The 13,836-nt window shown below is 40.2% G+C and overlaps 1 protein-coding gene across 1 annotated transcript in view; it reads left to right on the top strand.

Moving 5' to 3' along the window:
* Positions 1-13,836, top strand: part of LOC122563391 (glutamate receptor ionotropic, kainate 3-like) — a 562,582-nt gene that overhangs the window by 245,304 nt on the left and 303,442 nt on the right. Inside the window, exons 5-6 of the mRNA XM_043717129.1 lie at positions 6,433-6,614; positions 8,172-8,225. Coding sequence (XP_043573064.1) covers positions 6,433-6,614; positions 8,172-8,225 — 236 coding nt within the window. The remainder of the gene's footprint in view (positions 1-6,432; positions 6,615-8,171; positions 8,226-13,836) is intronic.

Raw genomic sequence — 13,836 nt, forward strand, 5'->3', positions numbered from 1 at the left:
AGGTCTGGGTTGAGGGCAGAGAACACACACCTGGAAGCCAACCCCTCAGTCAAGACTTTCAGTGTAGCATCACAGCAAAGACTCACAACAAGACTTGTGGCAGAAGACTGTGCGGCAATCAAGGAGAAGATCTGCCCTGACCTGCGAGACCCACCTTTATGGAAGAACACGTGGATCATAGAGGGTAATATCCTTCCTCAGATTGGAAGGGTTAGGTGGTAAACATTTTGGAAATTTGGAAAATGCTGACATGGTATTTTTAATGAGGAATATTTTGTTAATAGAATCGAGTTGCAAAACGAACACTGTGTCCCTTCATCCACCTCACTGACAGGAGTGTTTGCATCATGTGTTTCAGTAAAGTGTTGAAAGGTGTCACCAACAGTGCTATCAAGCAGCACTTGCTTGGCAATGACCTTAATATACCCATTTAAAGCTTTTCATTTAAGTGAAATGCTTTGGACAACAAGGCAGTGAAGAAAGCTTTTGGCACTGCTCCTTCACAACCACCTGATGAAGGAGCAGCACTGGGAAAGCTAGTGCTTCCAATTAAACCTGTTGGACTATAACCTGGTGTTGAGTGATTTTTAATTTTGTACACCCCAGTCCAACACCGGCATCTCCAATTCATCGGACAGGGCATTGAACATAGACGATGTGAAGTTATGTTGCAGTTGGACAGGATGTTAGTGAGGCCACACTTGGAACATTGTGGTCAAAAAGTGTGGTGCTGGAAAAGCACAGCCAGTCAGGCAGCATCCATGGAACAGGAGAATTGACGTTTTGAGCAGAAGCTCTTTATCAGGAATGATGAAGGGCTTATGACCAGAGCATCAATTCTCCTGCTCCCCAGATGTTGCTTGACCGATTGCGCTTTTCCAGCAACACACTTATCGGCTGTAATGACCAGCATCTGCAGTCCTCACTTTCTCCTACTTGGAGTATTGTGTTCAGTTTTGATCACCTTGCTCTCAGAAGGATGTTATTAAACTGGAAAGAGTGCAGAAAAACTTTACAAGAATGTTGCCAGGACTCAAAGATCTAAGTTATAGGGAGAGTTTGGACAAGCTTGGACTTTTTTCTTTACAGCATAGGAGACTGACAGGGGACCTTATAGATGTGCGTAAGATCATGAGAAGCATGGATTGAGTGAATGCACCCTGTCTTTTACCAGGGTTTGGGAATCAAAGACTAGAGGGCATCAGCTTTAGGTTAGAAGGCAAAGAATAAAAGGGAATCTAAGGGGCAACTTTTTCCACAGAGGATCTCTGCATATGGAATGAACTGCCCGCGGAAGTGGTTGAGGTGGGTGCATTTACACGGTTTAAAAGACATTTGGACAGATACATGGACAGGAAAGGTTTAGAACACTATGGGCCAAATGCAGGGAAACGGACTTAGCGTGGATGGACCAGTTTGAACCGAAGGGCCTGTCTCTGTGCTGCAGGACTCTATGACTATGACTCGAACTCTTATTTTGAGTAAGTGGGCATTGTGAGAATCAAAAGTAAATAGAACATTCCAGAATGTAATTGGTTTGATTGTTCATTCTATGATATAAAAGTAACACTAATTATCAGTTTTTGAAACCCAGTGGGTTATACTTCCATATTCTACTTATTCTCAGGGTGTTTTGTGTCCTAGCATATCATGGTTGCACTAATTTTACTCCCTAGCTCCCACTCTGCAGTGCTATATAGAGTGGAAAGCCAATGGGTAAATCAATAGTTGTTGCAAAGGCAATAGAATAATAAACACTATGAAATAGGCAAAACAGAATAAAATGCAATCTTTCAAGTTGCTGAGTACACAGCTTTTGGCTACTGAGTCATAGTCATAGAGATGTACAGCACGGAAACAGGCCCTTCAGTCCACTGGTCCATGCCGACCAGATATCCTAAATAAATCTAATCACATTTGCCAGCGTTTGGTCCATATCCTTCCGAGTCATATACCCATCCAGATGCCTTTTAAATGTTGTAATTGTACCAGCCTTCACCATTTCCTCTGGCAGCTCATTCCACACACACACCACCCTCTACATGAAAAAGTTGCCCCTTAGGTCCCTTTTCAATCTTACTCCTCTCACCTTAAACCTATGCCTATGGTGAATTGCCCCATCCTGGGAAAACTATTTTGCCTATTTGCCCTTTCCATGCCCCTCATGATTTTATAAACATCTATAAGTTCACCCCTCAGCCTCTGATGCTCCAGAGAACATTGCCCCAGTCTATTCAGCCTCTCCCAAAAGCTCAAATCCTCCAATCCTGGCAACATCCTTGTAGATCTTTTCTGAACCCTTTCAAATTTCACAACATCCTTTCTGTAGCAGGGAGACCAGAATTGCACACAGTATTCCAAAAGTGGCCTAACCAATGTTCTGTATAGCCACAACATGATCTCTCAAATCCTATATTCAATCCACTGAGCAATAAAGGAAAGCACACCAAAAGCCTTCTTCACTATCTTATCTACCTCTGGCTCCACTTTCAAGGAACTATGAAACTGCATTCCAAGCTCCGTTTCTTAGCAGCAACACTCCCTAGGATCTTACCATTAAGCGTATAAGCCCTGCCGCGATTTGCCTTTCCAAAATGGAGCACCTCACATTTATCTAAATTAAACTCCAACTGTCACTCCTCAGCCCATTGGCCCATCTGATCAAGATCCTGTTGTATTCTAAGGCAACATTTTTCGCTGTCCACTACACCTCCAATTTATGTGTCATCTGCAAACTTACTAACTATACCTCCTATGTTCACATCTAAACCATTTATATAAATGAGGAAAAACAGTGGGCCTGATCCTTTTGGCACACCGCTGTATTGAGATGTGTCAGAATTTTTCTAAAGACTTTCTTCATCTTCATTCCAATATCAGCAAGCATTTCTCATTTTCGTTCTGCATTCTCAGCAGGAGGGGCAATCCCATCTAATCTGAAGCAAAACACAGCAAGGTATCATACATGTGAATTTGAAGAATGTTTATGTTTTTTATCCTACAAAAGATAAATCCTTTAAGAAGCTATTAAATGAAGTGAATGTTCAAATCCTCACTTGATTTTAGTTAGCATTTTACTTCAAAGAAAATAATCTTCAAATAACAGCCTTTATGCAGTCCTCTCTCTTCACCTTTGACATCCTTCCTTCATCTCTCTTCTCACTCACCCGGTAGTATATTAAGAAGGCCTGAATTGTTCAGATGACGATGGAAATGATGATGTAATTCTGACATCAACAGTCACAGACATGCTACTGAGACTCAAGTAGATAGGATCAGAAGAACTGTATAAGAGTTACTAAAACTCCAGAGGATCAGAAAATAAGTCACATTTAGATTAGGCAGAGGAAAGGATGTAACAAACTCAGAATACAGAATACTAGTCTGAGAGAAAAGCCTCTACAGTGAAGGAAGTAGCCAATGATCGGACCTCATGGTCGGCAGAATTTGTGAGGACATAAATTTGTAACCTTTCTGTCAGCTCAAACCACTCCCAGTCCCCAATTATAGCTTTTTGCTGTCTGAACTCAATACCCTCATTATTATTCCAAATCACCCACTGTCAATTTGGCTAATGGTAATTTTTTGAGAATTTGTAGATTGTGACCATGAATCTTTATCATTCACAGAGTTGGTTGAAATAAATGCTTAAGGGAATTTTATTAAATGATTAATTCATGGAAAGTGAATGCCAAATGGCCTGGTTAATATTTATTATCCATTCCTAATTGCCATTGAGAAGGTAATAGTGAGCTTTCTACTTCAACCTCAATGTTCATATGGTCCATGTACACTCACAGTGCTGTTTGAAATGGAGTTCCTAGATTTTGACCCAAAAGAGTGAAAAAGTAAGGCTTCCTAAGACATCTTGGTGAGTTGTTGCAGTATCTCTTGTAGATCATACACACTGGAGTCAATGTGCATTCGTAGTCAAGGGAGTGAATGTTGAAGATGTTAGATGGAGTACCAATCAAGTAGACTGCTTTGGGTTGGATGGTGTTGACCTTCTTGAGTTTTTATTTGGAGTTAAACTCATACAGGCAAGTGGAGAATATTTCATCAGTGCCATACAGATGGTGAACAGGATTTGAGGAGGCAGGAAGTGAATTACTCACTGCAAAATTTCTGCTTATGATTCGTACAGAGTTTATAAGGCTATCTAGTTATGCTTCTGGTCAATGATACCTACATTGTTAATAGTGTGGTATTCAGTGATGGTCATGGCATTCAATATTAAGGACAATGATCCGATTCTCTTTTGTTAGCTTTGGCACATGTCTGCCACTTATGTGACATGAATGTTACTTGCCACTTACAGCTAAACAAAAATGTTGTCCAGGTCTTGAGCAGCACGAGTAAATGAGGAATCATGAATTGTACTGAACAGTGTGCAATCATTAGTGAACATCCACATATCTGACCTTATGTTGGAAGTAAGGTCATCGATGAGGCAGCTGAAGATGATAGGGCCTCAGAAAGTACCCTGGGAAATTCCTGAAGTAATATCCTGGGACTGAGATGATTGATTTTCACCAAAATCTTCTTTGAACTAGGTATGACTCTAACCAGTGGAGTGTTTTCTCCCTAATTCGCATCAAATCTAGCTTTACTTAAGGTGCCTTGATGTCAAGCACTGTGATCTTACTACCATCTTGAGTTCAGCTCTTTTCTCCATGTCTGTACCTAGATTGTAATGAGGTCAGAAGCTGAGTGGACCTGACAGAACCCAAAATGAGCTTCAGTATTGTTGACTAATTTAGTATTGTTGAGTAGCACTGCTAATGACATATTCTATATATTTTGTTGATCATTGAAAGTGTGCTGATGAGGTAGTTAATGGCCAGAGTAGTATTATTCTACTGTTTGTATACAAGACATACCTGACTAATTTCTTGGGTCAATGCCAATGTTATGACAGTACTGAAATAATTTGACAAGGATCATGAACACGTTCTGGAGCACAAGTCTTCAACATTGTTGCTGAAATTTTGTCAGGGCCCAAAGCCTTTGCAATGGCCAGTCCTATTAGTTTTTTCTTGATATCATGTCAACTGAATCAAAGGCTGGTGAAGGCTAGCATCTATGATGCTGTGGTCTTCAGAATAGACCAAGATTAATTGGGAATTTCTGACTGAAGGTGATTGCAAATTCTTCAGCCTTGACCTTTCACCAAAGTGTTTGAATCACCCATTATTGAAGATTCTTTGAGGCTTCCTCTTCCACAAAGTTGTTCAATTGTCCATCATCATTCACAATGGGGTGTGGCAGTGAAGTAGTGCTTAGATTTTATCTGCTGTTTGTGGAATTGCTTGGCTCTATCACTTGCTGCTTGTGATCTTTGGCATACATGTAACCCTGTTATATAGCTTCACCAGGTTGACACCTCACCTTTCAGCTGCATTTTGCTGTTCCTTCCATGCACTCCTACACTCTTCATTGTACAGAATTGATCCCTTGCCTTGATGGCAGTGGCAGAGTTCTTATATGCTGGGCAATGAAGTTACAGATTGTGGTTGAATAACATTCGGCAGCTGTTGATAACCACAGTACCTCATAAATGCCCAGTTTTGAGTTGCTGGAGATTATTTGAAATCTATTCCATTCACTTGGCGATAATGTCACACAAAACAATGGTGCATATTCCCATTGAGAAGGCAAGAACTTGTTTCCATTAGGACTGTGAAATGGTCAGTCCTATCAAAACTGCAATGCAGAGATACTTCTGCTGATGTTACACTAGTGAGAACAGGCATGAGTATGTTTTTCCCTCTTGTTGGTTCCCTCAACAACTATGCAGGCTCAATTTAACAGATATGTCCTTGAGTTCACAGTCCTTCCCTGTGTTTAAATAGCTATGTCAGACAAGTTATATGTTTTATAAGCTACTAATAGGAAATGTGATTGTATGATTGAAATGGGCTTTCCTCATAAGTTTGAAGAGTTACACCAATGGCCACATGGTCTAGAGGATCTCTTCTTCATGATCTGTCTTTGCCAACCATGTGCTGCAGCCAGACTGAGGATTTTGGAATTTCCATGTGGAAGCACGCAATGTACTTGATGCACCATTACCAGTTGTAGCATGCAGCATTTGCTAGTACAATGGAATAACCTGAAAAAACACCAGTCATTTAAGCATCAAGATCTTTCATTCTAAGCTTCAAACAAATAACTTGGCTTTTATAAATACTAAGGTTATAGAGAATGTTATAAAATAAAAGCATATTTTAAAGAAAAATGTGCAATTTAATGCAATATAATTAATTTTATCATTGGTTTGTTCTTTTGGATTCTCATGCTTAAGTTGACAACATTGCCAGAAAATGAGAAGATAAATTTGAAGGGAGAGATGGGAGGACAGCACAAATTGTATGGTTAGCTTTGCAGGACATACTGCACATCAGAAATAGCTTTTCTGCTTTATCATTGAAGGTCTCATACGGCTGCAGGAGCTGATAACAGCTCCCTCCAGGTACAATATCCGGCTAAAGATTCGTCAACTTCCCATTGACTCAACCGATGCCAGGCCTCTCTTGAAGGAGATGAAGCGAGGAAGAGAGTTCCGCATTATTTTTGACTGCAGCTACACAATGGCTGCTCAGATCCTGAAACAAGTGAGTTCCATTCGTTGTCGCTGCAGCTTTGTGCCATTGTTCACTTTAAAATACTGACAGGGTGCAATATGCTGAATACTAAAGATCTAAGTCAACAAAAACAGCAGTGGATTCACATTTTTTGTGATGTTTAATACTTTGTTTGCGCCCTGTTGGTCTCTCATAACAGTGTATGTGCTCACAGCCTTTTCAACCCAGTCCTTTCTACATGTTTTCCACTCTTGGCACTTAGTTTACCAGCTGAACCAACAGAATGTATCAACTACTGCAGCACACTGCTATTAAGGTCAATGACTGAAGCAACAAGGGTTAGTTTATCAAAGTGCTGTCTGACCGTGAAACCACTGGAGAGGAAATTCAGGCATTCTCTATTACAGCAGCACCAACTTAGAAAATCTAAATAAACTTTTATTGCATAATTTTAGTCTGATAGTTTTAAATGGATTTGCTGTGATGAAAAATAATATAATTTAAATAATTTTGTACCCCCACAATACTTTCACCCAGTAATCAGTCATTGCTGTGAAAACATTTCAGCAGATTATTATATCCATGGATAAGGCAAGACATGTTCAGAATTAAGATTATTCTTTTTGATGTTCTGCAATTTTTCACTCTGCTGGTGGTTGCTTTAGGTACAGGCAGCAATCCAGGTGCAAACTGCACCCAGACTTTCACTAGCTCTGAGGAGTGAGCCAATTCTGCTCAATTCATATTTATGTAAAGTCTTCCATGAACTAGCCTGAGCAGATGATGTTTAAAAATCCAATTAATCATTTTTTGTTTTAAAATTTGCTTTAAAAATATGCTTCAAAATGGTAATGCGTGGTGCAGTTTGATTTATAGAATTGGATTGAAATTGTAATAAAGATCAAACACTTTAATCAGGCACTACCTGCAAGCAATCTGGGTTCGGAATAAGTGAAAATGATTTTAAAATAACTATGCAGGGCTATTTATTTATTTTCTTTGATGATGCAGAGTTGGTTTCTTCATAAAATTTTGAACAACCAAAAAATGTTTAAATGTGCCTATTTCTATCTTTGCAGCTATCAATGCACTTATTTGTTAGAGATTTTTTTGAAGACCTTCAGACAGCCCTAGTCAGTCAAAACTCCCACTGGTGCTTAAGTCAAAACCAATACAACTACATGGGAAACCCCAGGGTGGAAAGTTTTAGCACAAGTAGTCATTGAGGCAAAGACTTGAACATCATTTAAAAAGAATTGTATTTGAAATAGGAAAAAAACAAGCACGGGGGATGCTGGAGAAACTCAGCAGGTTTGACAGCATCTGTGGAGAGAGAAACAGAGTTAATGTATTGAGTCCAGTATGACTCTTATTTTGCATTTCCTGTCATAATCCAATAGTGTATGTGCATTCCATCTGTGCATTCGTACGAAACGGCCACTTGGCCTATAGATCTGTTCATCAGCATGACTCACCACTTTCAGGAGAGGAGAAGGAATAGGATAACAGGGATCAGTGAAGCTGGAATGACCTGGCACAATTAAAAAACATCGCAAAATCTATAACAGCCTTTTCTCTTCTTTTCAGGCGATGAGTATGGGGATGATGACCGAATATTACCACTATATTTTTACCACGCTGGTAATTAATTTTCTATTTTATTTTGAATGCAAGCATTACTTAATTATCAATTGGAAAATGTCAGACATTTACAGCACACAATATTAACATATTCCAACTATCTTCATAAGACAATAGGACCATAAGATATAGAAGCAGAATTAGCCCATGAGGCCCAAAGGGTCTGTTCTACCATTCAGTCATGGCTGATGGGTTTCTCAACCCCATTCTCCTGCCTTCTTCCCATAACTTTTGATACGCTTACCAATTAAGAACTTATTTATCTTTGTCTTAAATACACTCAATGACTTAGTCTCCACAGCTGGCTGTGACAATATGTTCCACAGATTAACCGATCTCTGGCTGAAGGAATTCCTCTTCATCTCAGTTTTAAAGGGTCATCCTTTCACTCTGAGGCTGTGCACTTGGTTCCTAGTCTTTTCTACTAAGGGAAACATCTTTGTCACATCCACTCAGTTCAGGCCTCTCAGTATTCTGTGAGTTTCAAGTGGATCTCCCTCATCCTTCTAACCTCCATTGAATACTGAAGAATGGCTTATGCCCGAAACGTTGATTTTCCTGCTCCTCGGATACTGACTGACCTGCTGCGCTTTTCCAGCGCCGGACTTTTCAACTCTGGTCTCCAGCATCTGTAGTCCTCACTTTCTCCATTGAATACGCACAGGGTTGCCAACTTCTCAATCTATTTTACCACACAATTCAAACTCCTCCTCAATATCATCCTTATTAATGAAATCTAAACTCTTACCAACCTTTGAAGTCAGGCAACCAACCTAAAGATTCCAGGCTTCTGCCTCGCTCCTCTCTTAAACAGATTAATCATTTTCTAGTCTTCTGACACAGGCTCTGACTCGAGTGGTTCCTGGCAGATCGCCATCAATAGCTGTCCAATTTCCTCAGTTATCTCTTGCAGACCTCTGGGGGGTTAGTCCATCTGGTCCATGTGATGTCCTCCCTTTAGTGATGGCCTCTACTTTCACCACTGTCCCCAGACTCTCCTGAAATTCTAGACAACTGCTGTGGTCATCCCCTGTGAAAACTGTTACGAAGTTCCTATTCAGTTTTTAGATTAGATTAGATTAGATTAGATTACAGTGTGGAAACAGGCCCTTCGGCCCAACCAGTTCCCACCGACCCGATGAAGCGCAACCCACCCATACTCCTACGTTTACCCCTTACCTAACACTACGGAAAATTTAGCATGGCCAATTCACCTGACCTGCACATCTTTGGACTGTGGGAGGAAACCGGAGCACCCGGAGGAAACCCACGCAGACACGGGGAGAATGTGCAAACTCCACACAGTCAGTCGCCTGAGGCGGGAACTGAACCCGGGTCTCTGGCGCTGTGAGGCAGCAGTGCTAACCACTGTGCCACCGTGCCGCCCACTTCCTCCTCCATTTCTTTGTTCACCATTACTACCTCTGCAGTCTCATTTTCCAGTGGTCCAAAAGATACTTTTACCTCTCTCTTCTCTTTGAGATATCTGGAAAAAAAAGCTTCTTGGAAACTTCTTTTCTATTAGTAGCTAACTTATTCTTATATTTCATCTTTTCCCCACTTATTGCTTTCTCAGGTACCCTCAGGCAGTGGGTGGTGCATGTATGGAATGAGCTGCCAGAGGAAGTAGTGGAGGCTGGTACAATTATAACATTTAAAAGGCATCTGGATAGGTATATGAATCAGGATATGGGCCGAATGCTGACAAATGGGACTGGATTAATTTAGGATATCTGGTCAGCATGCATGAGTTGGACCGAAGGATTTGGTTCTGTGCCAGACCTCTTATGACTCTACGACTTGTTCTGGAAACTTTAATAACCCCTGAGTCCTCACCCTTTTAACTTTTTCCCTAATCTTCCATTCAACTTAATCTACCCCCTCCACTCCCAGCCTGCTACTTAGTTTAAAGTCCTATCCACAGTCCAAGTTATGCAATTCACCAGGACTCTGGTCCCAGCATGACTCAGGTTGAGCCCATCCCATCTGAACAGCTCCCTCCTTCCCCATTTTATATTGATATTAGAGAAGGAATGTAAAAGTACAACGATAATCAAATAAAGCAATATTCTTCATTGAGCATAAGAAAACATGGTGTTGCCTAGGGATTATCAGCAGCATAGCCGCAAGAGCACATTGAAATCTATTAAAGTCTACTGCCTGCTTGCCATTGAGAGTGGAACAATAATAAAGCAAGGCTTATATGGACCACCATTTTATGCTGACACACATCAACATTTAAGGTAAAATAATCTTGTAGAAGCAGTTTTTTTCAAACAAAAAGCAAAATATTTCCTGGATTTGAGATTGTAAATCTTATTGTTATTATTACAAACTAAGGTCTGTTGCATTATTTCTTCCAGCTACTCTGCTCATGATAACATACAGTCAGAGAGTCCTACAGAACAGAGGCCCAAGACAGTCCATGTCGACCAAAATGTCCGTCCACACTAACCGCATTTCCCTGCACTTGGCCCATATCCATATGTTTGTCCAAATGTCTTTTAAGTGTTGTTAATGTACCAGCCTCCACCCACTTCTGCTGGCACTCATTCCATATGTGTACCACCCTCTGTGTAAAAAAAGCTGCCCTTCAGGTTCCCTTTTATTATTTGCCCTCTAAACTTAAACTGATACCCTCTAGTCCTCGATTCCTCAACCCTGGGAAAACAACTGAGTGCTTTCACCCTATCCATGCCTCTCATGATTTTACACACTTCTACAAGGTCCCCCTCAGTGTTCTACGCTGTAAAGAAAAAGGTCCTAGCTTGTCCAACCTCTCCCTATAACTCAGACCTTGAGTCCTGGCAACATGTTTAGAAATTTCTTCTGCACTCTTTCTAGTTTAATAATATCCTTCCTAGAGCAAAGTGATCAAATCTGAACACAATACTCGAAGTGTAGCCTCACCAATGTCCTGTATAACTGCAACATAACTTCCCAACATTTTTACTCAGTTCCCTGACTGATGAAGGCCAGTGTGCCAAAGACCTTCTTCACTGCCCTGACTATCTTTCACTATCAGCGAAATGTGTACCTGAACCCCAAGGCCTCTCTGTTCCATTACACTCCTTAAGGCCCTCCCATTCACTATGAAACTCCTACCTTGATTTGACTTTCCAAAATGCAAGGCCTTTCACTTACCTATATTAAACTCCATTTACCATTTCTTGGCTCACTTCCCTGGCTGATCAAGGTACTGTTGCAATTTCTGAGAACCTTCCTCACTGTCCACAATACCGCCATCTGCAAACATAATAATCGTGCCTTCTACATTCTCATCCAAATCATTGATATAGATAACAAACAGAAATGGGCCCAGTACCAACCCCTGAGGAACACCACTAGTCACAGATCTCCAGTCTGACAAGCATCCGTGTGATCTGATGGTAAAAAGGTCACATACACCAGCTTACATTAGAATATTTGAGGGATGATGATCTAATAGAAGCATGCTGCTCAGTTACAATGTAATAGCTTGACATTAGACAAGAGACCTATGTACCTGAGGAATGTAAAATTTGTACATTGTCATTCATTGTAAAAAATCTCTTTTGGATTCTTCAATACTACAATATTCATGCCCAGTTTCTTGCATTATCATGGAGAACATGAGCATTGCCACATCAAGTTAAATGCACTAATGCTGGAAACACTCCTTCCCTGTTGTCGTCTTCTCTTGCTCAAAGAACAACTGGCTGGAGCCCAGAGTGAAGAATAGATCATTTTCTACACATTTTCTTTTCATAAATGTGGCACTGGAAATATTAAAAAGACTCTATGCCTTTTAGAAATCTAACAGACAATGAACAAGAGCAGGCAGACTCCCATGTTTGTTCCACCGTAAACCTTTGGTCACACTTCCGAGAAACACCAAAGTCCAGAGTCCTAAATAACAAAGCTCAGAACACAAATAGTGGAAAATCTCCTTATTAATGGCAAAAAGTGAAGGCAAGAAATTTCATTTTGGAGTAATTTTATACTGTTTTATATCATACAAACCCTTTGAGATACCATTCAGATTAACTGTTGTTTAATCAGTTGATGGGTGACATTTTTGCTTAACGTCTGATTATAAATATAATATTAAAGGTTTATATATTAGTGAAAAGAAACAGATGTTATCGAAACTTTTCATTTTTCACTCAGCAAGTGCTGAATAATCCTGAGTGTGTTAATTCTAAACTAACAATTAAATTAACATATGCAGTTGAGCTTGTAATGTTGCGCATTTATGTTTGCTAGAGGTAAAGTACATTACTATGCTATTAGCACATAAAATTAATGTGCCTAAGTCATGTGCCTTTCTTGAATAACTTGGGAATTGGACCCTATAGCTCCCCAATGCTTTCCGATGGCAATGTTTCAACACCCTTTTTTCCCAAATTATAACTTTTTGTAATCCTTTAAAATTGGATGTTTTTGTGTTTGCCCTGATTAGGGCAAGATGTTAAGCTCCAGCTCTCTTTTCCAGATATATTCAAGGTCCATGCTACCAAAAAACTAGTATTATATGCACTTCCATACAGCAACTGGTCATGAGACCAACAGACTTATCCCTTTGGTTATTCGCCACACATTTATTCTCCCATCTTACTTCACCTCAACAATGACCAAATCTTTCTATTATTTTTTCCCTTTGTTCCTCCCTATCTACACCTATTCCATTGGGCTCAATCATACCATGTGGTAGCAAGTTGCATACTTAAATTGCATGGAAAACATCTTTGAAACCATTTCCTACTGCGTTCAATTTTGGAAGTCTAGTAGCAAAATACAAATTACTCATTGTTAATGATGTCATTCTTGCCCCTCAATTGGATAGAAAGACACCAATTCACTTGATAATTTATTCAATCCTGGCTTACAACAACAACTTTTATCCATAGAGTGCCTTCTCCCGCAAGTTAAAACTCTCAAGGCACGTTTTCAGACCATTATAAAACGTAATGTGACACAGAGATATGCAGAAAGGTATTAGGCGAGATGACCAAAAGCTTTGTCAAAGAAATGGGTCTTACTGAATGCGTTAATGAAGGTAAACAGCAGAGATGTTGGAATTGCTTGGGCCACAGTCAGCTGAAGGCACAAGAGAGTAAAATAACTCCAAGGAGGCATGTATTGTGACACCAAGTCATGTTTTGTTTATACATGCAATGGGCATGGACTCTGTCTAACTTGCTCAGGGCCAGTCCCTAGAATGAGGAGAATCTCTGAGTGTCCTGTTTACATCTGTTGGCCAGGACTCCCTGATTGGCTCAGGTTAACACCCCAATCAGAGATCTCATAGTCAATGCAATCCCATCGGGCCCCCATTCCAATCATTTTAAGAGGAACTCAAATATACTAGAGGGTGTGGGGCTGGAGGAGATCACAGATATAATAAAAGAGGAGCAAACCCATTGAGTGATTTGCAAGTAATAGTCCATACCATATGAATAAGAAGTCACCATTTGACATAATGAGAGTTGACCCGAAAGAAGTCTTTAAAATTGTGAATGTTTTTGACAGTGTGGATCTTGCATTTTGGGAAACAGTCCAACGCAAGCTGGCCCATAAGTACAAGATAATCCATAAGAATCTGAGTCAGGAATTTATGACAAACCTTCCT

Source organism: Chiloscyllium plagiosum, chromosome 27, assembly GCF_004010195.1.
Source record: "Chiloscyllium plagiosum isolate BGI_BamShark_2017 chromosome 27, ASM401019v2, whole genome shotgun sequence".
In the NCBI taxonomy this organism is placed as follows: Eukaryota; Metazoa; Chordata; class Chondrichthyes; order Orectolobiformes; family Hemiscylliidae; genus Chiloscyllium; species Chiloscyllium plagiosum.